The 25,405-nt window shown below is 37.4% G+C and overlaps 1 protein-coding gene across 1 annotated transcript; it reads left to right on the forward strand.

The window, feature by feature from the left end:
* On the forward strand, positions 1-25,405 carry LOC108980319 (kinesin-like protein KIN-14B). The gene is made up of 23 exons (XM_018951184.1): positions 1-216; positions 1,177-1,300; positions 1,420-1,506; positions 1,671-1,841; positions 1,980-2,086; positions 2,710-2,841; positions 2,946-3,124; positions 4,146-4,307; positions 4,654-4,745; positions 5,413-5,564; positions 6,693-6,866; positions 8,201-8,347; positions 9,170-9,358; positions 9,942-10,013; positions 10,846-10,901; positions 10,995-11,220; positions 12,396-12,587; positions 12,688-12,879; positions 13,060-13,410; positions 14,530-14,628; positions 23,793-23,933; positions 24,027-24,185; positions 24,756-25,405. Exons 1-23 carry the CDS (start codon positions 1-3, stop codon positions 25,209-25,211), a joined length of 3,876 nt encoding a protein of 1,291 aa, XP_018806729.1. The 3' UTR covers positions 25,212-25,405.

A 25,405-nucleotide genomic window follows, 5' to 3' on the forward strand; every position in this document is an offset into this window, starting at 1 on the left:
ATGGGGGAGCAGAGGAACCGGTGGAACTGGGAGGTGAGCGGCTTCGAGCCGAGGAAGACGACCCCTACGTCGCCGTTCGAGCACGACGACCACAACAGGCTCGCGGCACCACTGGTCCGGAGGTACTCCATCTCCACTTCATCGGTCTTGCCCCATTCGGATTTTCCCAAGCCCTCGCTCGCCTCCAAGGTCCAGCGCTTGAAGGACAAAGTTCAGGTTAGCATCTATCTACCTTCTACTTTATTTTGTAGCTATTTTTTCCCTTTTCCTTTTTATTTATTTATTTGTTGAAATTTCACTGTTTGAATTTTGGTTCTAAATTAGTGGTAAGTCACTGCTTTAATGGGGTTTTTAGGTTCGCGTATTCGGCAACGTTTGTCTCTACTGCCATTACAGGCAAGCTGAAATCTAGTTCTCTTTTCGTATGAAGGAGTGTGGGGGTGTTCCGTAAATAACGCGTCTGTAATTGGGTTGCAGTGTTGGGATTTGAAACAGTGTAGTGGACTGGTGAATCTTAATTTATGCTGGAAGTTCACATATTGTTAGTTGGGACAATGAGTCGTGGAGTCCAGGCCTTAAAAATGTAACTCTATTACATAGTTAAAAAAAATTCATAAAAAAGATTTATTGTTTCGTATATACTACTGGTAAGGTTAAATACTATCGGGGTTTTTGTTACATTGGTGGGCTTAATTTGCTTGGAGATTTGCGTGTCAATGCACTTCCTTTCTACGGGTTAATCACAATTTAGGCAACAAGCCTGGTTTTATGAAAACAAAAATTGGTTGGAAGAATAGCCTTTTCTCATGGATTTATATGTAGGGTCACAACAAAATGATGGCATTAGTAATTTTAAATGATGACACATACAGATAAGAGGTGCATGAACTCTGCTTTACCATTCGAGCTTCTTTCAACAATCTGGGTTAGTGGCTAGAGAAGTTAAGAGCTTATAAATCTAAAAGTAACAGGAAATTTATCAGGTTTCTCTTCATTTTTTGTCAAGGCAATCAACGTCGCTAGATCTCTTCTAGAATTTGAAATCATGACATTGCTCCAGCTGCCAATTATTGAGTTTAGGTGGTGGTTTTCACACTGTAATTTAGCAGGTGTGTATGTGGAGCATGTGATAGTGTTAGATATTTTTGTTGACAAGGTATCCCATATTTTGGGCAGCTTGCAAGAGAAGATTACTTGGAGTTGAGGCAAGAAGCAAATGAGCTGCAGGAATACTCTAATGCAAAACTAGATCGAGTTACACGTTATTTAGGTGTTCTTGCTGAGAAAACCCGTAAACTAGGTATGGGTTTATATTCTGCCATTTGGTTGTATGTGAAGCATGTGAAGTTTTGATGTCTCACGCAATCTTGTGCGTCGCAAGGTTTTCAGTGTTGACTTTTTTAATGGTATAAATGTCAGATCAAGTTGCTCTTGAAACTGAGGCCAGAATTTCCCCTTTGATCAGTGAGAAGAGAAGGTTGTTTAATGACTTGTTGACAGCCAAAGGTACTCTTCTGTGAGTTTCCATTTTGAAAGTCTCTCTCCCCCTGCTCCCATCCCAACACATAGATTCACACCCACACACTGACACACTCACGTGCATGCATGCACATATGTCAAAAGGTTTTTTCATTGTCCTTTTAATTTAAAACTTGAAATGATTTTTCCAGGAAATATAAAGGTATTTTGTCGTACAAGACCATTATTTGAAGATGAAGGACCCTCTGTTGTTGAATTTCCTGATGAGTGCACTATCCGTATTAATACTGGTGATGATACCAATTTAATTCCCAAGAAAGACTTTGAATTTGACAGAGTTTATGGACCCCATGTTGGACAAGGTGATCATAGCATTCATTCTCTAATTTTCTGTCTCAATCATCACAGCCTGGTTTTATTGTGTGGAGTTATTATATAATTATTCATACTATGGTTGTGTTTGCCTATGTTGATTAGTGTCTTTGATATTTTTTGTCCAGCTGAACTGTTCAGGGATGTTCAGCCACTGGTGCAGTCAGCTTTGGATGGATATAATGTTTCTATCTTTGCTTATGGACAAACCCACTCTGGAAAAACACACACAATGGTTGCTCTCTCTCTCTCTCTCTCTCTCTTTCTCTATCTACCTAATACTTATAAATGTACTTGTTTGTACTTATAAAAAAAATATATGTACTTGTTTGTGTGATCCCACATTTTCCGTTGTGTGTTGACACTTCTAAGGTGCGGTTTTTTGGGTCTTCGTGTTGATATTTCTTGGTCCAATATAAGGGGTTAATTGGGTGGAGGTTAATGGGGACATGGCCCTAGACAAGACCAAGTGGAACAAAAGTGTAATACTTCGGATTTGATTGAGCATAGGAAGGTGGTGAATGTGATCCCATGTTGTTGAGCGGGAGAAGTTCTTGCCCTTCATGATAATTTCAAGCTCTAATTGTAATCTTGGCTCGTCCTTTTGGAGTATAGGCCTAGATTTGACTTTTAGAAAAATGGTCCATGTAGCTTACTCCAACTAGTCAGGATTTAGTTAAGGTGTTAATTATGAAAAGTATAATTGATCAGTACTTTTCCATTTGACCTTGAATCCTCTCCTTTTGTAGTTGATTCTTTGCTCTCTTCCTCTTCCCCCTTCCTTCCCTTTAAAATTGATATGGAGATATTCTTATACGAAATGAACTGGATCTCTGATATGTTTTTGCATTTTTTTAGGAAGGATCTAGTCATGATCGTGGTTTATATGCCCGCTGTTTTGAGGAGTTGTTTGATCTAGCCAACTCAGATTCAACTTCCACATCTCAATTCAAATTCTCTGTCACAGTTTTTGAGCTCTACAATGAACAGGTTCTTTACATTCATCTCTTATTTGCCAGAAAAACTTTGTAAGATGACAGTTTTAACATAGCTTCATCCATGTTCTAATCTAGATCCATTCCATGCTCTTTTAGGCTCGAGATTTGCTTTCGAAACCAGGGGGCAGTTTACAAAAGGTTCTAATGGGACCACCAGAATCTTCTATAGAACTCGTACGGGAAAGAGTTGATAACCCATTGGAATTCTCTAGAATCTTGAAGGCTGCTTTTCAGAGCCGGGGAGATGACATGTCAAAGTTCAATGTTTCTCACCTGTATGATCTTATCTCTGTGCGCTGAGAAAGCACAACTTTAGTTTAATTTGTTCTTGTTGCAACTCACTTATAAAAAAAAAAAATTGTTCTTGATGCAACTCTTTTAAATTATGTAATGGTTTCTTATTAAATTGCGGTTATGCTTTGAGCTAACATAATTTTGGCTAACATTATAAGCCATCTGTCCTTCAAAGTGGAATCCTGTCACATCTCTGTTGTAAGAGTATCAAGTTTTCAAGTGAGATGCTTATCCAGTTAGTTCAGAGTTATTGTTGTCATTCCTGAACTGCCTCTCCTGTAGGGTGTGCCCTCGATTGCAATGAATTCCTATTGTCTAGGAAACTCTAGAAGCCTTTTGCATCTTTGCCAAATCAATTTAAAGAAAATTCACAACCTACTCTTTACTATCTCATTAAATGCTTAGGACACGATTCTTTTTTTATAAGAAGAAACTTTATTAGAAATGAATGTATAGGTGAAGCCCAAAACTTAGGACATGATTCTTGAAAGTCTTTATGTTGTAGAGTTGCACTTTGCATTTTTTTAATATCAAAAGAAGAAAAAGAAGAAAGTACGTAAGTGTTTTAAATATGCGAGTTGTTTTCATTATTTGATTAGAGTGAAATGGAGAGAGCCGTCAAATCAGAATGATTGTATACACTATTGATGTTTATATAATTGTCAGATGGTAGATCCTTTTTTTCTTGTTGGTTGGGTAATGCAAAGGTGAGGATTGAAGTTGTAGGAGGTAGCCCACTGGTTTAACATTGGTCCTGTTCTTGAGAGAGGAGATATTTTCATCTTTCAGTTTAAAAAGAATTTAATCTGCATTTGTACTTCCTTAGAAGTTCAACTAGATGTTTGCTTTAGGTAATGACATAACTTGTCAATTGCCTACAGGGAGAAATATGATATAGCCCAAGGTTCCAGTTATTCGTGTTTTTAGATGTGTGTCAATTGGGCATGTCTATAGCACCGCATAATTCTCCTCTTACTCATCCGTGTTTATTTCTTGCCTCAGGATCATCACAGTACATATATATTATACCAATTTGATTACTGGGGAGAACTCGTGCAGCAAGCTATCTCTTGTAGATTTGGCTGGAAGTGAAGGTTCAATTGGTGAAGAAGACAGTGGGGAGCATGTGACGGACCTGCTACATGTTATGAAATCACTTTCAGCGTATGCAACGAATCTCATTTTTTACAATGTAGCAATCTTTGAACTTGGACTGGCTGCTTGCTTATTGGCATAACACGAATGTCTTTCCATTGGACTACCGGCAATTGCACTTCCCATTGGTTTTGGTCACAATTTTTCCTATCCCAAGCACAACGATTGGTAGTCCCATGTGGTATATACTTGGGTGGTTAACCAACATACCATGTTCATCTAATGATCATCAATTGTTCTAGGTGTCGGTTCAATTCTTTTGTATAAGTTGTAGCAGCCATAATCTTGGCATGCAGGATTGTCATTATTTGCTGTGGTCATTCTCTTCTTACTGTGTTTTCTGTTGCATATGCAGGTTGGGGGATGTTTTGTCATCTTTGACCTCAAAGAAGGATGTTGTTCCTTATGAAAATTCAACACTAACACAAATACTTGGAGATTCACTAGGTATTCAGTTCCCCATCTTGTATGCGAAGTTATGGTGGTGTTTATTATGATAATAGAGTTGTAAGAGTAACACAAGTGAATCTTGTGGGTAATGATAGCAATGGTAATTTTTACTGGGCCTGCTTGCGGTGCTTTATACCTGTTTGCTTAGTAAACTAGTAAATTTATCATCTGATCATAGATGTTTTAAAGGAATGCCTAGTTGCCATTGTTGCCAGTTTGATTTTAAAATGATCTATGGCCTATTTTTGATTTGGATATTTATGTGAGTTCTGCTCCAAGCTAATTTTCTGCTTCTGTAACCCCTGTGGCTATATAAAATCTTTGGTCTGTCCTCTTTGTTTGAGTATTAAAAACAAGGCTTGTAGTTATCTTGAAAGTAACTTTTAACTACAGTTTTGACTTAAAGTTCACGTTCCTCTTTAATGCTGCTCATATTAATAAAATGTTCCATTACTTATTAAAAAGCATATATTTTCCATTCCTTTTTATTAGCATGATTGAATCTTGCTAAAGCTAGGTGTACGGAAAGAATTTCATTGGCACATATAATTATATTTATTCCTTTTTGTTGTGCATAATTCAATGCTTTTAATTTCTTTCTATAAATGATAATTAGTTGGTAAAGCATCTCTTGTTGCTTCTTATAATATTATTCTTTCTGTAGGTGGGAGTTCAAAAACTTTGATGATTGTTAACCTGTGTCCCAATGTAAAGAATTTGTCTGAGACATTATCATCTCTGAATTTCTCTGCCAGAGCCCGAAATGCTGTGCTAAGCCTTGGAAATCGAGATACAATAAAAAAATGGAGAGATGTTGTAAGTTCCTTTCGTGACAAGCTTATAGTTTGCTCTTGACAACTTTGTGCCCCGTATGGAGCAACTTTATCGCAGTACTTCTGATTAATGAATATAATCTGCCTTTTGGTGATAACAACTGGTGTGTGGACAGTTGGGGTGGCATAACTCCAATATGTTAAGAGTTCTGCTGAGCTGCAAGGACTTTATTCCTTAGAGAAAAATATCCCATAGAGAAAAAAAAATTGGAAAAAGAATGGAGAAGCTTCTCATTTACAGTTGTAAGGGAGGTCCAAATAAACATGCTGGGAGTCCAAAAAATTAATTTTTTGGGATACAGAACTCTATATCTAAGAGAAAAAAAGGTGCCATCAAAAGATTTAGGTAAAGATCATGTTGAAAAGGAAGCTCTGCTTCAGTTTAAGGCAGCAGCTGATATGAGATTTTTTTTTCTCCCCAAAATAATGTTGCTGACTTGACAAAACATAGTCCTGTATTTTGGCACACTGTACTTGGGCAAATACCGTCTAAGTAGAATTCATGTAAGCACCACTATGAAAACCCAAAATTCCTTTTTTATCATTAATTAGATCTGCCCATTAACTATTCCATTTAATTGCCACGTAGAAAATTCAATTCTTAAAAAAATGAATTTAAAAAAAAGTAAAGAATATAATTCTTACAAGAAGATAATAATTTTAAAAACAGATTTAAACAAAGGAAGGGCGTGGGAAAGGGAGGCTATTGGACTCTTGTGGCGCTGAGATCTTGGCTGCCCCACCATCTAGTAGTTTGCCCCTGCGCCCTCCTTGTTTTTTGTAATCTATATTCTAAAGTTATTTTTTAATGTAAAAAAAATTGTATGTTTTATATTTTTATATCAATGATATTTTTTAAAAGAGTTGAGTTTTTGTGTGGTAGTTAGTAAGACTACCATGTATTTGTCATTAATTAGGGTGGATGGAATTTGTAATGGAGGGACCTGATTGGCAATTAACCTTGGCACAGGGGTTATTTCTTGAAAAAAGTACAGGTAGTGAATCTTGATTTGGACACAACACAGAGGGAGTTAGACCAAAAATTCCAATAGAGAAAACCATGATTGTGACACATTTTATTCTCTGAAATAGTTTGTGATGGTTATTGTAGGCAAATGATGCCCGTAAAGAGTTGTATGAAAAGGAAAAGGAGATCCAAGATTTGGAACAAGAGGTTTTGGGACTAAAACAAGCTCTAAAAGATGCAAATGATCAGTCTGTCCTGCTCTTCAATGAAGTTCAGAAGGCGTGGAAAGTTTCTTTTACACTGCAGTCGGATTTAAAGGTTTTGTAACTTCCATGGGTTTGCCATAGTTCTTAAATTCTATAACGATTTATTTGTTTGTATGGGTTTTTGACATTTTTCACCCATGTTTACTTATTGTATCTTGTAGATATTAGCTTTATCATATCTTCCCTCTCATTCTATTTCGATGAAAGTGATAGTTATTTGGGTGGAAGGCCTGTGTGCTAATTGGTTCAGTTTTTTTGGGAATTGATGGTATGTCGAGCAATAAGAAGTGGGAATGCTCTATTTTCATTTGAGTTGTATATTTGCTTAAATAGATCCAAAGTAGATAGTGTTCCGTTTAGTTACACAAATACATTATTTTAAAGCAGGTATACAGATATGTAAAAGACTAAAGCTAATGCAACTTATGTATATGGGGGGAGCATACAAACACCTAAACTGGAAAGCACTAACACTAGAAAGATGACTTGATAGGATGTGTTGGCCCTGCTCTACTCTCAGAAGCTTTGATTATTTTGTTCCAGCCCAGTACTCCACGTAAAACCCTTTTCAGGATGACCTTCTTTCTGCAAACTTTGCATGCTAACTGTCAGCAGCTCTGAAGACCCAAGACAATGCTGCAAGGGATGATCTACATACTCATTCCTTCTGCACATGCATCAATCAATCCCAAATTGTGCTCATTTAATCAAATTATCTTCATCAGGATTGTCTGGAGAGCTGCTGGAGAAACAAACAAAGCCACGTTGGTAGAACCATGAGGTCACCAAATCTTGTAATATTAACATTTTGCCTGTCTTGGGGCACTGAAGTGAAAAATTCTGACACTAACATGTTAGAAATGAACCCTGTTGCTATTCCCCTCCAGAAGCAGTGTATCACAAAAACCTATAGACACCCATTCACCAATCAGCATCAAGACTCTTGCTAGGAAATACACACACACACATATATATATATATCAATCTTTATGGAAATAGAAGGTGGTTAAGATACTATATACTCTTGATTTTATATTTTAATGCGTGTCTTGTAAATACGAGTGATTTTGTTTTTTTTTGCTTGAGTTGTACTTACACGGTATTTGAATTTTTGGTGACTTACAGCTTTAAGTAGCTCTTAAGTGAAGTTTCTATGCTATGTATTTGCCTCATAGTTTGCAGTTCAGTTTTATTTCTCCACGGTTTCACATTATTTGGCAAATATTTAATTTATTTACTTGTTTATCATGCTTTTTCATTGAAGGTTACATAAGCGATAGATTTGGTTAGCTAAGCAACATATTTTGTGTTTTGAATTGGTAGTTTACTATCAAGTTAGATCATTTTGCCTGTTTTAGGTGAGCATATTTTATTATCTCGATGCAGTTGGAAAATATTATGCTGTTGGATAAGCATAAGATTGAGAAGGAGCAAAATGCTCAGCTTAGAAATCAAGTTGCTCAGCTATTACAGTTGGAGCAAGATAAAAAAATGCAGATACAACAACAAGAGTCGACAATTCAGACTTTGCAGGTTGGTCCTTTATCTTTTTTTTTTTTTTTTTTGTCAAAAAATGTAAATACACAACTCACGTACATGCACGGGATTTAGTCCGTGACTTCACCCTCAATCCCTTATTTATGTGTGTAGGAGATGCCAATTGGTCCGAGGGCCATTGGGAAATTGTCAATGTTATGTTGATAATTGCATATCGATATTTTGGTTCCTCTCATGTATGGTAGACATAATAGTTTCTCCTTCTTGATAGATGTCTCTTTTGACATCATGAGTACTTGGGCTGCACTTTTGTGCTTCTAAATGAAGATTTATGTATTTATATAACAAAAGTTTCTATTGCAAGTTTCCATGCACTGCATTGGAATATCTTTTCAAAATGTTATTGTTATATTGATAAATGCTCAACTGTTTGTTCTTTATCAAGAGTGCTGAAAATCATTCTATCAATTAGATTGGATAACTTGGGAACATGTAAATTACAGTTGTAGTAATTACTCAATAGTAGTTATTTACAACACAGATTTTTTCATATATCTATTTATTTGTATTTTTGCCTTTCTCTGCTGGAATCTGGGTGACATATGCAACTGTAAGAAAAATGGAAAACATGTAATAAATTATCTGTCAAGACTGCAATATCTTCCTTGTGAAGGAAGTTGGATTAAGGACCCGAGTTATCAATGTATGATCAATTAGCAGGTTCCGTGTGAAGGAACTTGGCTGTATGCTATTTTGACTCAAATTTCACTTACTATAGAAAGGTACACTTTTCTAATCAAGAAATTTCTTCTTGACATGTTGCTACAGTATTTTCTTGTTATCACCTTTCTGATGTAGGCCAAAATTAGAAGCATTGAATCACAACTCAATGAAGCTCTTCATCCTACTGAAGCCAGATCAAAATCTGGCTCAGAAGGGCCTGGAGTGTTATCTTCCAATGCAACTGTGGATGGCATAGATTCTTCAGCAGTGACTGTGACCAAGAAGCTTGAAGAGGAACTCAAAAAACGTGATGCACTGATCGAGGTCTGTTATACTCAACAATCTGACGAGTGCAATCTTTCTAATGACGGCTAACTAGCTAGCTTCTTATCTTTGTGGGTCTGAGTCATAATTGTGAGGGGTCTCAAAATTTCATTGATGAGTTGTCCCTTTACTCTTCCAACTCTCCCACCATAATCATGACAACAAAATTGCCCGCTCCCACCTCTCTGCCCATCCCACTGATGGAAATACGCATCTATATATACATATAATTCTCAAGATTGTGGAAAAGCTTGTTTCCATGTGTTGACTTTTGATTCAATACTTGGGATACTTATCATAGCCAAATGGTAAACCCACGGCTGCCCATCGCTTGCTCTAAAATTTTTTTGTGAATAATATTGGATGCCATTCATGTGTTTCTAGGATCAGGTAGGATGGGAGTCTGTCTTTAGCCAGAGCCAGTATTGAAATATGCTCTCAATATTTGTCTCTTTTCTTTTGTATTTGTGGGAGGACGTATGTTTAGATCCACTTTTTAAGTCCCTGAAAATGAAAAACTTGAGCCATTGTGCACCCTTAAGTAGTATGTTGTATTAGAATGATTTGTATGCTGTTGTTGCAGAGGTTGCATGAAGAAAATGAGAAATTGTTTGATAGATTAACAGAGAAAGCAGCTTCACTCGGTTCGGCCCAGGTAGATTTTCTGTCATCTAAGATTGGAATAATCCTTTCTTCTAATGGTGTGAATATCTATATTGCAAAATTATCATTTTTAACATTCCCGTATGCATATTTCGACAGTATCCAATCTTAACATTTAAAGTTGTGTATATGCTGCATACTTTCCATTGGAATTTGATCCAGACAACTTTAATGGTGACATACAGTGCACATTTGATGTAAAACATGAGGCAGACCTATTGAAAGTAGGCATAGAATGGTCAAGTGGTAGTTATTAGTAGAAACTCTCTTCATTTCAGCCAATATAAATTAACCACTGTGCCACCTCCAAATATTTTTAAACTCATTGGTGATTGATTCTTCAATGAAGCTTGAGTGATCCAATTGAAACTTGGGTTAAGCTGGCGAGTTAATAGATTTTTTTTTTTTCAAGTAATAGAGCTCATTCCTATATTTCAAGGTCTTTAGACATGTAAGATAAGAATAGGATGATGCCTTCTCAATGACGTGGTTACCACAAATGGGACAACTGACCCACACCTTGCATCTATATATTTCCAAATTAACAACATTCTGTTCCTTGTTTGCTACTCTTGAGATATCTTTATGTAGGAAAGAACAATTTTTGTACCTTGAAAAACTGTTGATTATTGTATATGATCATAAATATATATGTATCTGATGCTTTGCCAAATTTTTTTAGCTATGGGACTTTTCGTAACTATATTTCTCTGTTTTGAAGGTTTGCATGCATTAAAGTGAGTATGGATTTATTTTGGTGGTTATGCCACATGAGTCCATCTAAATGGTGCCTCTGCCTTTTTATTTCTTTGATTTTCTTTTAGGCATCAAGTCCATTACCCAGAGGATCGGTGAACGTTCAGCCTCGGGACCAAGGGAGGTATACTTTCAATTCTTCATTGGGATTGCTTTGTGAATTTTACTTTTTACCATAATATCTGCTTATGGAATTTCTGTCATTTTTTAAAAGCAGGATTGATAATAATAACTATAATAAAGGCCGCTCTATGGATGCTGTTCCTTTGCCATTGGTAGCGGATAAGACAGATGGCACTCTTGCTTTAGTGAAATCTGGCTTTGAGAAAGTGAAAACAACGCCAGCAGGAGAGTATCTTACTGCTGCCTTGAATGACTTTGATCCTGAGCAACATGACAGCCTTGCTGCCATTTCGGATGGAGCAAACAAACTTTTGATGCTGGTATGCTTTGTAATTCTTACGCCATACAATCTGGAGTTTACTGTTACCTTATGATTAGATCTAAAAATGGATGAGAAGGTTTCCATCATTTTACCTTTTGTATCTGTCTTTGAAGGGAAAGTTGACAATTGTCTGTCATGACAAGCCTTGCACATATAATTTGTCAATCCTCTATTTTGAACCCTTAGGGTTTGGCTCTAGTGGTAAGAGCCTTGGTCTTAGTAGTTTGCTCCTTCTAGGTCTAAGGGTAGAAACCTTTGGGTGCAAACAATTTCTTGGAGCCATTGGATTGGGAGTAATGCTAGATACAGTCCTAGGGTGTGCAAGACTTGCACAATTCATTTGAAAAAAAGTGAGGCCCACCGTGAAAAAGTTGTTTTTTCATGCGGGTCCAATGTGTGGCCAGCTTTTTTTCAAAGGGGCTGCATGGAGCTTGCACACTCTAGGACTGTACAAATAATTTTCCTTGGACTGGGGGAGTTTCCCCTTGAACTACATAAGGTACGCTTGCGGGAAACTCTTTGCTGAGAGCTTGTGCACCCTTGAGATTAGTCGGAATTTGGTTCCCAGACATTGGGTTGCGTCGACTCTGGTTTGAAAGAAAAGCTCTAATAGGTTGTGACATCGGCGATCTGCTTATTGTAATTTGGCAACACATCATCATTCTTTCTGGTTATCAAATATGCACACCATCAACAATAATATCTCTCTTTGGTCGTGATGTATTTCTGTTGTGAATATCCTTTTTTTTATTATGTTCTGTCAGTGAGTCCTTACACCCAGAGAAAATAATGAAATGAATTAGGGCATGTTTCGGAAACTAATCTCATCTCATCTCAAAATTTCTCATAATTTTCTTCCCAAACATCACTTTAACACAAACACTTTTTAATTTAAAATCTTTAACTTTTTTATCTAATCATTACAACTTTTCCAAACTTCCAAACAAAACACAAAAATAATACAAAATTTTCAAATTTCAAACAAAAATAATATTAAAAAATAATATTTTAACAATATTTTAACTTTATAATATTTTTTATTCAACTTTTTCTCTCTCAATTCTCAAAACTCAATAAAACATCTTAACTCAAATCATTTCATTACTATTCACAAAATTCTCATCTCATCTTATTCCCCAATCATCCCCTAACTGTCCAGTTTCCGCTTTGCAGGTTTTGGCCGCAGTAATTAAGGCAGGTGCCTCTAGAGAGCATGAAATACTTGCTGAAATTAGAGATTCGGTGTTCTCTTTTATACGTAAAATGGAACCAAAGAGGGTAATGGATACCATGCTTGTTTCCCGAGTTAGAATTTTGTATATTAGATCTCTGCTTGCTAGATCGCCAGAACTCCAGTCCATCAAGGTAATTAAATTTCAGTTTTTACCTCTCATTTGAAGTATGTTCTTGCAATACTTTTTTGGCTTTCATTGAATGCAGTGTGTACCATTATTTTGGTTTGCAGGTTTCTCCTGTTGAGTGCTTTCTAGAAAAGGGTAATAGCGGACGCAGTAGGAGCTCCAGCCGGGGTAACAGTCCAGGGAGATCTCCTGTGCGCTATGTTGATGAGCATATCCAAGGCTTTAAAGTTAATCTAAAACCAGAAAAGAAATCCAAGTTCTCATCAGTTGTTTTAAAAATGCGAGGAATTGATCAGGTTGCTCCTATTCAAGTCTTGTACCTTTTTATTCACGTGTTTATTTACCGACTTTGAAGCCAATCTTGCCCTCTCCCCTCTCAACTCATACACATATGCATGCACGTACTTGTTCTAATTATTTACTAAAAGCTTTCATACTAAGATACTTCTGCATGTTGCAAATGGTCCACTGTACAGGATAGTTGGAGGCAGCAGGTAACTGGTGGAAAGCTTAGGGAAATACAAGATGATGCCAAAAGTTTTGCAATTGGAAACAAAGCACTTGCTGCTCTTTTTGTCCATACTCCAGCAGGCGAGCTGCAACGCCAAATTAGATCCTGGCTGGCAGAGAACTTTGAGTTTCTGTCTGTTACTGGAGACGATGCATTAGGGGGGACAACTGGTCAGTTGGAGCTTCTTTCAACAGCAATTATGGATGGTTGGATGGCTGGACTTGGTGCTGCGCTGCCCCCTAGTACAGACGCTCTAGGGCAACTTTTATTTGAGTATGCAAAGCGGGTCTACACTTCTCAATTGCAGCACTTGAGGGTATGTCCTAGGTGGGAGCTATTTTAAAATAGCACCTGCAAATTTGCAAATGTGCACATGGGCTTGATAAAATCTTTTAGGCATCTATTCTGCATCATCACTTGCTTACATCTTTTTCCTCAACCCTTCATTCCCTTCCCACTTTCCCTGGTGAAAGAGGGATCGACCGCTAGGTGTTTGCCACCACGTCTTAGTGTAGCTTTATGCGGCACAACCTCTGCTGCTGCAGTGAGGATCCTTGCGTAGGTGCTTGGTTCTTTATATTACCACATCTCAATTTTAAATTGTCTTTCAAGCGTACTCTACTTGTATGAGGGGAGGAGTTGAAGATAAGAATTATTTTCGAAGAAAGGGAAGTTCACCGTCCGCTCTTTCTACCAAGTCATGAATATGCATAATGCAAATACATTCTCATGGAAGAGTAAATATGGAAGGCAAAGGCACCCCTAAAGAAAATTTTCATTGAATGGACAGTTTCCTTGGGGAAGATTCTCACACTAGACAACTTCAGGAAACGCCGAGTTATTGTCATGGATTGGTGTTGTATGTGCAAAAAGAGTGGGGGAGTCCATTGATCATTTACTACTTCATTGTGAGATTGCCATTACCTTGTGGAATGAATTTTTTGCTTGGGTGAGATTAGCTTGGGTGATGCCGAGAAGGATGATCGATGTTCTAACTTCTTGGAGAGGCCTTTAGGGAAAGTCTCAAATTGCAACAATATGGAAGATGTTCTAACTTCGTTGGTTGGTTATAATTGATTTTAGTAGCATGAACTTTCATGACTTTCTTGTATCACTAAACTAGCACGCATAGGTGTTGCTCTTGTATATGTCCTATATACTTGAGCTCGTCTATTATTATGATCACTCAAATTTTGTTTACCGATAAAAATTTAATTTGTCTTTCAACATTTTCATAATGTACTCGAAATGGCATATTCTTTTTTTTAATCAGTAAATAAGAATTTTATTAAAATAGGCGAGGCCAAGTACAAATGGCATATACTTGTTTATTCTTCCTGTTCTTTGTTTATGATGGTGTCCTATTTCTGCACTCTAGAAGATGTTTTGACTAGATCTCATTGGACTCATGCCTATTATTTCATTCTTGTATCAGGATATTTCTGGTACCTTGGCAACAGAAGAGGCAGAAGATGCAGCACAAGTCGCTAAGCTGCGTTCAGCTCTGGAATCTGTTGATCACAAAAGAAGAAAGGTAGTCATATTTGTTAAACCATCATTGTGTTGCATGCCTCGATAAATATGTTATAATTGACATTTTTTTTCTGAAATTTAGAGCATGCCCTCAAATTACATGCACACACGCATGTGTGTGTGTGTATATAAAATTTCCAGGTTAGCACTGCTTTTATTAAGTTTTTGTGAACTAATATTATTTTGATCTAATACATAAATCGGCCCCCGACACCAGACAGGGCCGGCTCTTCCATTAGGCAAGTTAGGCAATTGCCTAAGCCCCCCCCCAAAAAAAAAATATATATATAAAGTAGAATTTAAAAAAAAAAATATATACCCAATAAAAAACTTTAATTAACTCAATGAGAATGAGAATGAGAATTTAAATAAGATCAAATAAATATTATATCATTATTAGTTTTTAAAAGTATCACATATAATAATTATTTTACCTATTCTCCTTCTAAGAATACATTTCTCTTTTGTCATTATTAGTGTAATATATAATTAATGTGAAAATTATAAATAGCAAAATTTAATTTTCCATGTTCATAAAAGGTTTTTGTATAATCCTTTGAAGATGCAAGGGCCCCTTTTTTTTTCAAATGTGTAAGTTGCTTATAGAATTTTATTGACAATAATGATTATAATTGTGTCTAAGAGTCTAAAGTACTTGTAAAACTAGATTTGATAAAATTCTCTATAAATCACAAATTTCCGAATAAAGATTAAAGTCAGTTATTAATTAAAAATGTGGTATATAATCTTAATAAATAATTTTACTTTACAAAATGATAGGAATTATTTTTAAATAAAAATATAATATAAAAATAAAAAATAAATTTATTTAATTTTACTTTAAGAAAAAAAAAAAGGCCTCACTCAGAATTTTAGCCTTAGGCCCCGGAACTTATTGAGCCGGCCCTATCACCAGATATAGTTCTTTAATCAGTACAAACCACCTCATAGTCTCAGAACCCAACAAAATTCACCCACCTTTAATGCCGAGAACCAATTTCCTGAGTATTCTCCCACGTCAAGAGGTACCTCAACCTCCCAAACCCCATTACCATCTGTGATTCTGTAGTAAGGTCTTGGACTCAAGGCCAAGTGCCAAGCTCCAGAGTTCCTGTAAAGTCAATACAAAATGTGGGGAGGTTTAAACCTTTACATGTTGATGTTCATTTACTTATAAAAAAATGTGGGGAGGCCGAAGAGGCCATTGCTTGTGCCTAGGGACCACAGCCTGATGCTCAGAACCTTCAGTTGATCTCATCGTCATTTTTTGTGCCACCTTGGAGCCACCACCTTTACAGATAGTTGTTTATTCACTGTCCACCTGAGCTGCGAGAGATATGCAGAGAACGATCCCTTTTAAGAGGGCTTTTGCTGAGAGTAGTCATGGCACCATGCCAGTGAGAGACAAAGCCTTTGAAGGAAGGTGATAGAGATAAAATATGATAGTTCATGGGGGTGCATTTGTGGCCTAACAAGGTTAATGGGATTTTATGGGTAGGATTAAGGAAGAACATCTGAAGGGGTTGGCGGCAGTTCTCTAGATTCATAAGATACGAGGTTGGAAATGGCTCAAAAATAAATTTTTGGTATGATGTGTGGTGCGGTCCTCTTCACTATTGTATTGGTTAAGGATTATTTGGTGGCAGATAATTCACAGATTTTGGAAGGCTCCAGTCAATGAGAAGTGAATTTAATATTGTAGCCTAGGATTGGGATTTTTTTTTTGATAGGTAATCAAGAAATTTTATTTATTTTTTTGAAGTAAGAAATTTCATTGATCGAACATAGGGAGTATTGGGAAATGGATTTGCTTGTTTCATCAATGCTCGGTTGTACTAAGTTAGGTTAAGCCAGAAAGAGAAGACGCTGAGGAATGCCTTCCAAGAAAGGGGCCTTTGAAGTGTAATCACTTTACCGAGTGTTCTCCCATGGAAGTTCTCATTTCCAATGGAAGAATGGTTGGAGTAAAGTTCCCTTGAGAGTGACATTCTTTGTTTGGGAAGTGGGCTAGCAGCATTAGGGGAAATCCTGACATTGGATAATCCAAGGAGGTGGTGGGTTATAGTGATAAACCAGTTCTGTATGTGTAGAAGGATTAGGGAAACCGTAGGTCATTTATTTGTCCATTGTAATGTTGTTGGTGCTTTATGGCAACCTGTCTTTAAGGTCTTTAACTTGAACTTGGTAAATGTCAGAATGGATGATGGACCTTTTCTGTTGCTGGAATGTTTGGCTTGACAGTCAACAGAAGTGAAGGCTTGTGGAAAAATGACCTTGATTTGTCTAATGCGGTGCATGTGGAGGGAGGATAATGATTGAAGCTTTGAGGATTGGGAGAAACTAAAACTTTTCCTTGAACACTATACATTGGATGTCAGCATACACGTTTTCCTTCAGCTATAGCTTTGAAGAACTTATTAGTCTTATTCTCTTTCTAACTAGGTGAAACTATTGTATATGCTTTGTATAATTTAATGGTGCCATTTTTGTTAATTAATAAACCTATCTTATTTATCCAAAATTTTGTACATCGAAAAGGAAAGAGAAATACCATACAGAAAGTATGGATTAAATTTTACTAGAGTACTTGAATTATACAAAGTGCCTTTTTTATGTAGTGATTAAGTTCTTAGCACGTTTGGTGCTTCCTAGTCTCTACTTTTCAGATTTGTGTTTTTTAATGCATATGTATATTTATTTGTGTCAAGATAAGTCAAAATATTGTGTCTGGTCGAATCAATGGCAGATGAGTGATCTGTATATTATATATGAACTTTACAAGATAGCTATACATGGAAAGAAACTAATTGCCGAGTGATTCTAGCCCTATATGGAAACTATATTCTGTCAAAATGCTAACTGTACAAGCCTAAGTAAATTAAGGAAAGAAAAATATACGGAAAGAATAATAGAAGGAAAGAAGAATGATTATGGACAGCTTTGCTGTCTACTGACAGCCCCCCTCAAATTGATGCGGGTTGATCAATAAGCATCAATTTTCTACTTAAGAAGCAATGTCGATGGCGAGTGAGAGCTTTGGTGAAGATATCAGCAATTTGTAATTCAGTGGAAACATGTGAAAGAGTGATAACATGAGCTTCAAATGCTTCACGGATAGAGTGACAGTCGACTTCAATATGCTTCGTGCGCTCATGATAGACAAGATTGGCCATGATTTGAATAACACTCGTATTATCAGCATGTAGAGGTGTAGGATCAGTCTCAGAAAAATCTAGCTCAACAAGCAAACCTTGAAGCCAAATAATTTTGGAACAAGCAAGAGACATCGCCTGGTACTCAGATTCTGTAGATGACTTAGAGACTCTGTCTTGCTTCTTACTCTTCCAGGAGATCAATGCATCACCTAAGAACACACACCAACCAATGATGGAACGACGTGTATCCGCACAACTAGCCCAATCAGCGTCGCTATAAGTAGTAAGACGAGGAGAAGTGCCTGAAGGAAAGAATAAACCACGGGTAGAAGTGCCCTGAACATAGCGTATGATCCTACGGACATCAACCAAATGAAGATGACGAGGAGTCTGAAGAAACTGACAGACTTGCTGTACTGCAAAGGAAATGTCCGGTCTAGTAATGGTGAGATAGACAAGACTACTCACCAACTTCTGGTATAAATTGAGATAAGCAAGTAAGTCACCCTCTTCTTTGCGAAGCTTGACATTCAATTCCATGGGAGTATCAACAGAGGTGGCCTCCTGCAGTCCGGCTGTAGCTACCAGGTGACTAGCATACTTCTGTTGGTTGAGAGAAATATCAGATGGACTACAATGCACCTCAAGACCAAGAAAATATGTGAGAGACCCAAGATCTTTCATATGAAATGACTCGGAGAGATGAGTCTTAAGTTGGCCAAGTAAAGCAGAATCAAAATCAATGATCACAATATCAACATAAACCAAAAGAACAACAATACCCAGGTTTGATTTCCGAAAAAACAAGGAAGTGTCATACTTGCTTTGCTTGAATGAAAATTGTAATAAAGTGGTTCAAAAATTTTCAAACCAGGCTCTTGGAGCTTGTTTGAGATCATAAAGAAAGCGACGGAGTTTACACATGTGAAGTCAGAGAGGGAAACAATCCTGAGGGTGGTTTCCTATAAATGCACTCTTTAAGATCCCCGTGAAGAAAAACATTCTTGACATCCATCTGATGTAGTGGCCAATCATTAGAAGCAACAAGAGCTAGAATTGTACGAACAGTAGTCATCTTAGCCATATGAGCAAATGTTTCTTCATTATTGATACCATATTCCTAATTATTACCAAGTGCAACAAGCCGAGTTTTGTAATGATCCAAACTTCCATAAGATTGAACTTTGACTAAGTAAACCCATTTGCAACCTAGAGGAACAATGGTGGGAGGACAAGAATCAATGTCCTAGGTGTGATTGGCCTCTAGAGCGGCAATTTCTTCCTGCATAGCTTGTCGCCAACAGTCATGCTTGACAGCGTGTGAGTAGTATGTAGGAATATCAAAATTGGACAATGCAGCAGTAAGAGTTGAATAGAATAGCCATAACTGGAAGAAGGAAACCCATACCTATCCTGAGGTACAAACACTCGATGAGAGCAACATATCGATGACTTTGGAGGTGTTGCAACTGACTGATTCTGGAGCGTGGTAGGATCAGATATCGGGTGATCTACCGGAAGAGACGGTGGGCGGGAGCGTCTAGTATACACAATACCTGGTTTAAAGCGAGAGCTGACTTGATGAAAATTTGAGGATTGTTGCTTAAAGGAGGGGAGGACCACAATAGAAGAGGAGGGCACATAAGACACATAAAAGAAATGTTGATTTTTGAAGAAAATAACATTCCTAGAAATGCGTGTATGATGTAATGTAGGATCATAGTTAACAAATCCCTTTTGACACTTATATCCCAAGAATGCACATCTAACAGATTGAGCAGATAATTTATGTCGCTCATGAGAGGTAAATGAACAAAACATACACAATCAAAGATACGAAGATTATCGTAACTAGGTTGCTTAGCAAACAAGCGGAAATAGGGAGACTCAATGTGTAAGACTTGGGAAGGTAAACGATTAACCAAGTGAGTAGCAAGTTTTCAGAGCCTCAACCCAGAACATGGATGGAATAGAGGATTTTAACAAGAGAGTAGATACCACATCTAGGAGATGATGATTTTTGCATTCGGCTTCTCCATTCTGTTGTGGAGTAGCTGGGCATGAACGTTGATGAATAATACCTTTAGAAGCTAAGAATGCCTGAAACTCAGTAGACAAATATTCACCACCAGAATTTGTGCGTAATGTCTTAATAGAAGCAGAAAATTGATTGTCAACATACGTTAAAAACTCAGTGAAAGTTCGAAAAACCTCAGATTTAGAGCGAAGAAAATAGACCCAAGTAAATCTGCTATGATCATCAATGAAAGTCACATAATATTTAAATTTTTCAAGGTCCCCAAACATCACTATGGATAAGATAAAGGCAATGAGAAACTCTACTAGCATGCAAAAGAAATGGAAGAGTTTTGCTTTTACCAAGTTTGCAAGAATCACACTCGAGATAAAGAAGAACATTTTTTATTACCAAGAAAACTAGAGTGCAATACAGGAGATAAGATCTGAGTATTAAGATGACCTAAATGACGATGGCACACCATACTAAGATTTGGAACATTATTACAAGCAAAAAACTTAATAGAAGAAACTAGAGAAAGTGCTGGAATAGGCAAAAGTAGTGGAAACAAGCACCCCACTTTAGGTCCCTTCGTGATCGGCTCCCTCGTTACCTGGTCTTGCACAACACAACCATCGCCAAAAAAATTAACATCACAATTGTTATCAATTAATTGACTAACAGAAATAAGATTCGTGGAAAGCTAATGAGCAAGAAACACATCAATGAACTTAGAAGAGGCATCTCCGACAGCAGCTATTGGCAAAGAATTTTCATTGGCAGTCTGAATAGCAGATTGACCAGCGTAGGGCCGAACATGACACAGAGCAGTGGGAGTATTTGTCATGTGATTAGAGGCCCCCGAGTCCACGTATCATAGTTTAGTAGAATTGTTACCTTGGAACCTCATTGCTGATAATGCCAAAATTAGCATCTGTTGCACCATTTCTGGTGTACATTAATTCGCTGCAGGAGGTACAGGAACAGAGGAAGCACCTGAAGAAGAGCCATGTGCTACAAAAGTCGCTGTTGGAGGGGCAATATCAGAAGTCTGAAATGCTTGGGCCTACGTATACGACATTATTTGATAATGTGATCCTTCTTCTTGCAATAAGAACAGTATTTCTTAGGACAATTGGCAATAATATGCCCATATTCCTTACAGTAGAAACACTGCAAGTTTTTAGAATTCATAGGTGGTCCTCGTCCTTGGGTAGCATAAGCCACAATTTCCGTGCCTGAACTACCATGAGATTGTTCCAGAATAGCTTGAGTGCTAAGACGTCGTTTTTTGCGAAGTAACTCACCAAAACAAATATCAAGAGAGGGAACAAGAGATCTGTTCAATAGAGAGGAGCGAACATATTCATATTCCGGTCGTAGTTTCATAAGAAACTGATCACGCCGGCTAGTCTCGTGAAGATTTTGAATAGTCAAAAGAGCGGCAACAGGAACATCTGCGGTAACCAAATCAGTATATTCATGCCAAAGAGTTAGAAATGCCGAGTAGTAGTCTTGGATGAAAAGACCACCATGTTGAAACATGTCAATCGCATGTTCTAACTGAAAGCGATGAGCATAATTATCTTGATGATAAACCTTCTTCAAGTAATTCCACATGGATTGAGCGAAGCGATGAGCCCGCAAGTTGGTGACAATATGTGGCTCCACCGAACCAAGAAGCCAAGACATGATCTGAGCATCAAGTGCAACCCATGAAGGAGAAGCCCCGAAATCTTTGGATTTTTCAGTATTGGATGTTTGTGCGACATCCGTGCCATCAATATGACTCCAACGATATTATCCCTTGAGGAAAAGTTCAAGCTGAAATGCCCAAGTAGAGTAATTTGTGCTCGTAAACTTGACACACACAGATGTAGAGTCCATCACAAATAAATGAATCTCAAGACAAAGCAAAAAAGAAAAAGCAATGGAAATCAATAGAGACCAAAAATTAAAATGAAAGTTTCGGAAGTCACGAACCACAGTTCAACAGAGAAACCAAGAACCATACAATACACTGACCAAGCCGAAAATCCCACGTGAGGGTTGCTGCGACAACAGAGCACCCAGACCAAGTCGAGAAACCCACGAGAAGCTGCTGCGACAACAGAAAAAAAACTTGAGAAAACCAGACGTGCCGAAAGTCACCAGAGGGCTACGACGACAACTACGAACACACAGAGACGCCGAAAACACCACCAGAGGGCTGCTCCGACAGTCACCCAACCACAGAAATTTCCGAAAGACCTAGAGAAGTCTGCGCCGACAGCCACCCAATTACAGAAATTGCTGAAAGCACCACAGACCCAAAACGGGATTGCCGAAAGTCTCAAAAAAATTGAAGAAGGCAAGAAAACTAGGAGATTGCTCTTGATACCATGTCAAGATAAGTCAAAATATTGTGTCTGGCCGAATCAATGGCCGAATGAGTGATCTCTATATTATATATGAACTTTACAAGATAGCTATACATGGAAAGAAACTAATTGCCGAGTAATTCTAGCCCTATATGGAAACTATATTCTGTCAATATGCTAACTGTACAAGCCTAAGTAAATTAAGGAAACAAGAATAGAAGGAAAGAAGAATGATTAATGGACAGAAAGCTGTCCATTGACAATTTGGAGTAGAGTCAACCAAGGTTACTGAGTTCTTACAGGGTAATTTTTTATATGCCACAGGAAAATTGGAATTCAGATCGATGGTTTTGATCATATATTCATTTCACATATTCTAGTGCATTTTCTTTTAGTTCTTCAATGGATTTCTGATGACTTCTTATCCCCGGTCATTGTGCCTGTTAAATCAAGAGATTTCTGATCTCATTTGCAAATGTTGCTATACTATATCTTTATTTTTCTCCATGTAGGCCTGAGCAAGTTGACTATGCTTGACTTTTTATCTAGTCTAAGAGCACTGGCATTGGCTTAGCCATATTCCAATATTAGGTAAAATTTAGCTAATCAGACATAAAAACCTCTGGCATTGGATTAGGTATAGTAATTTAACTTTGGTTATGAGCTACAGTACTTCAGCAAATTTGTCTGTGCACAGTAACTTTTTTTTTTTATTAGTAAGAAGTAATTTTATTAGAAATGAATGTATAGGCAAAGCCCATGTATACAAAAGAAAACACCTAGATACATTGTAAGAAACAGAAAGCAACAACAGAAAATCGTGAACAGAAGCTCCGTTAATCACTATAGCGGAAAACCTAAGCAATAAAGAGTGCACAAAAAAGTTCTGGATTTGCTCCAAAGTATGCTCCTTGTCGTTAAAACACTGCTCATTCCTTTCCATCGAAATGCACCACATAAGACAAAGGGAACCATCTTCCAAGCCTCATCCACTTTAGCACAACCATGAAGCCCGGTGCAACACGCAATAAGATCAATCACTCTCAAAGGCATCACCCTAGCCAAACTGATTCTACAAAAGATGCCTTCCCGCAAATTATGACAAAAATACTAGTAGATATGCAAAATATGACAAAAAGAAATTAGATAAAAATAATAATAAAGTAAAAAATAAATAAATATTTTATTATTAAATAGAGTTTAGATGAATAATCCAATGTGGAAATATTTTTTTGAATGAGATAGGCAAAATGCAAAAAGTGTGATTATAGGCAAGTTTTGTCTAACGGGATAGCCAAACTGATGCCAGTGCTCTAAAGAGGTTGCTTGTGGTATGTTTGGCACAAGGGTTAGTAAGCCTGATATTGGACATGTCTACGGATTCTATTTTAATGTGTCTATCCCTCTCTGTTGATCGTTGTTACTGAATACAGTTTTACCTTAGCCTATATGCATTTCCTGCCATGGAAAATATGTTAATATCAACTATACTTTTTTTTTGCTAAATTAATATCTGAACTATACACGGAAGCAAAAAATACTACCTCTACTATTACTACGTCTACTATATTTTGTTCCGAGTGTAAGTTTGAATGGGTATATTCTGATGCCATTTTGCGGGGTTTATAATCAGCTTTTGCAACAAATGAGAGGTGATGTAGCCTTACTGACATTGGAAGATGGTGGTTCGCCTATTCAAAATCCTTCTACTGCAGCTGAAGATGCACGATTAGCATCTCTTATTTCCCTTGATGGCATAGTGAAGCAAATCAAGGTTTTTTACCTTTCTTGAAACTAGTTTGTTACTTTATTGATGATTGGTTATGTGGTATGGAAATAATCAAGTTCGTAAATGTATACTGACCAGGATATATTGAGGCAATCCTCTGTAAGCACCCTCAGCAAAAGTAAGAAGAAAGTATTGCTTGCATCTTTAGATGAACTTATGGAACGGATGCCTTCCCTTCTTGATATTGATCATCCATTTGCTCAGAGGCAAATTGCTGATGCTCGTCGTGTGGTTGAGGTATGTAAAACTTCTACATTTTCAAGAGAAAATTTGTATTCAATTCTTGTTTCCAGTTTGTTGGAAGAGAATATAGCTTGATTGTTTATATTTTTCTATTAGTGTATGCTTTACTGGCGGGGCAGCCTTGGCTACAATAGGGTATAACAAGTTTACAGAGAAAGTATGAAAAATATATCAGGGTTGTCGTGATTGAGAAACCAGGCATATTTCCAATACTCAATGTTCATATCTTTTTCCCTTTCATGCATCTCCGAGAAGATAAAATGGAAGAATGAGCTCATATAGTTACATTTGCAATGATCTGAGTTGTATAGGTCCGAAACATAAATTCAATTGGTGGAAGAGAGAAAATGGACATGTCATAAATGCATCTGGAACAGTGATGCTCTTGACATATTTTTTTCTTTTTTGGTCAAATACTACATGATAATAAGAGGATGTGGATGTGTGGAACCCTTGTATACCCTTTCTACGCCCATTGCTTTGGACTTTTGTCCAAGAATGTACTTGATAGATTTTTCTCTCTGTTGCTGGTCGATAAATTCAATTTTCCCTACACTGCTGCAGTCAATTCCTGAAGAAGATGACAACATTCCAGAGTTATCAGACGCTCGTAAAGCATCTGCCGATTTGGCTTCTGGTACTGAAATTGATGTGGCTCAGTGGAACGTCTTGCAGTTTAACACTGGCTCAACCACCCCATTTATAATTAAGTGTGGGGCAAACTCAAATTCAGAACTTGTTATTAAAGCAGATGCCCGGGTTCAGGAACCTAAAGGTGACGAGATAGTGAGGGTCGTTCCGAGACCATCGGTTTTGGAAAATATGACCTTGGAAGAGATTAAACAAGTGTTCTCTCAACTCCCCGAGGCTCTGAGCCTGCTTTCCCTAGCAAGGACTGCCGATGGTACTCGAGCTCGTTATTCTAGACTTTACAGAACTTTGGCCATGAAAGTTCCCTCATTGAGGGATCTAGTTGGCGAGCTTGAAAAGGGGGGAGTACTGAAAGATGTGAGGTCTTGAGTGCAAGATTGTGTTGTGAAGTTGTGTTAGATTCCACTTATGCGAGCTCTGTGTTTATATAATTTTGGGGGGTTTGTTGAAACAGTTTGTTATTATGTAATTCATGGCATGCTCTGCCTGGCCGACATTATCTTTGTATTTGCAACTGCTCTCTCCATAATGAACATGCATTGTCTACACCTTTTTTTAGGCAA

The sequence above is a fragment of the Juglans regia genome, chromosome 11 (genome assembly GCF_001411555.2).
Source record: "Juglans regia cultivar Chandler chromosome 11, Walnut 2.0, whole genome shotgun sequence".
In the NCBI taxonomy this organism is placed as follows: domain Eukaryota; kingdom Viridiplantae; phylum Streptophyta; class Magnoliopsida; order Fagales; family Juglandaceae; genus Juglans; species Juglans regia.

Excerpts from the sequence above, each read along its gene's own strand:
- LOC108980319 (XM_018951184.1), top strand. The coding sequence starts at position 1 with ATGGGGGAGCAGAGGAACCGGTGGAACTGGGAGGTGAGCGGCTTCGAG. Across the intron at positions 14,629-23,792 it reads TTGATCACAAAAGAAGAAAG|CTTTTGCAACAAATGAGAGG; the intron begins GTAGTCATATTT and ends GTTTATAATCAG. Across the intron at positions 23,934-24,026 it reads GCATAGTGAAGCAAATCAAG|GATATATTGAGGCAATCCTC; the intron begins GTTTTTTACCTT and ends TATACTGACCAG.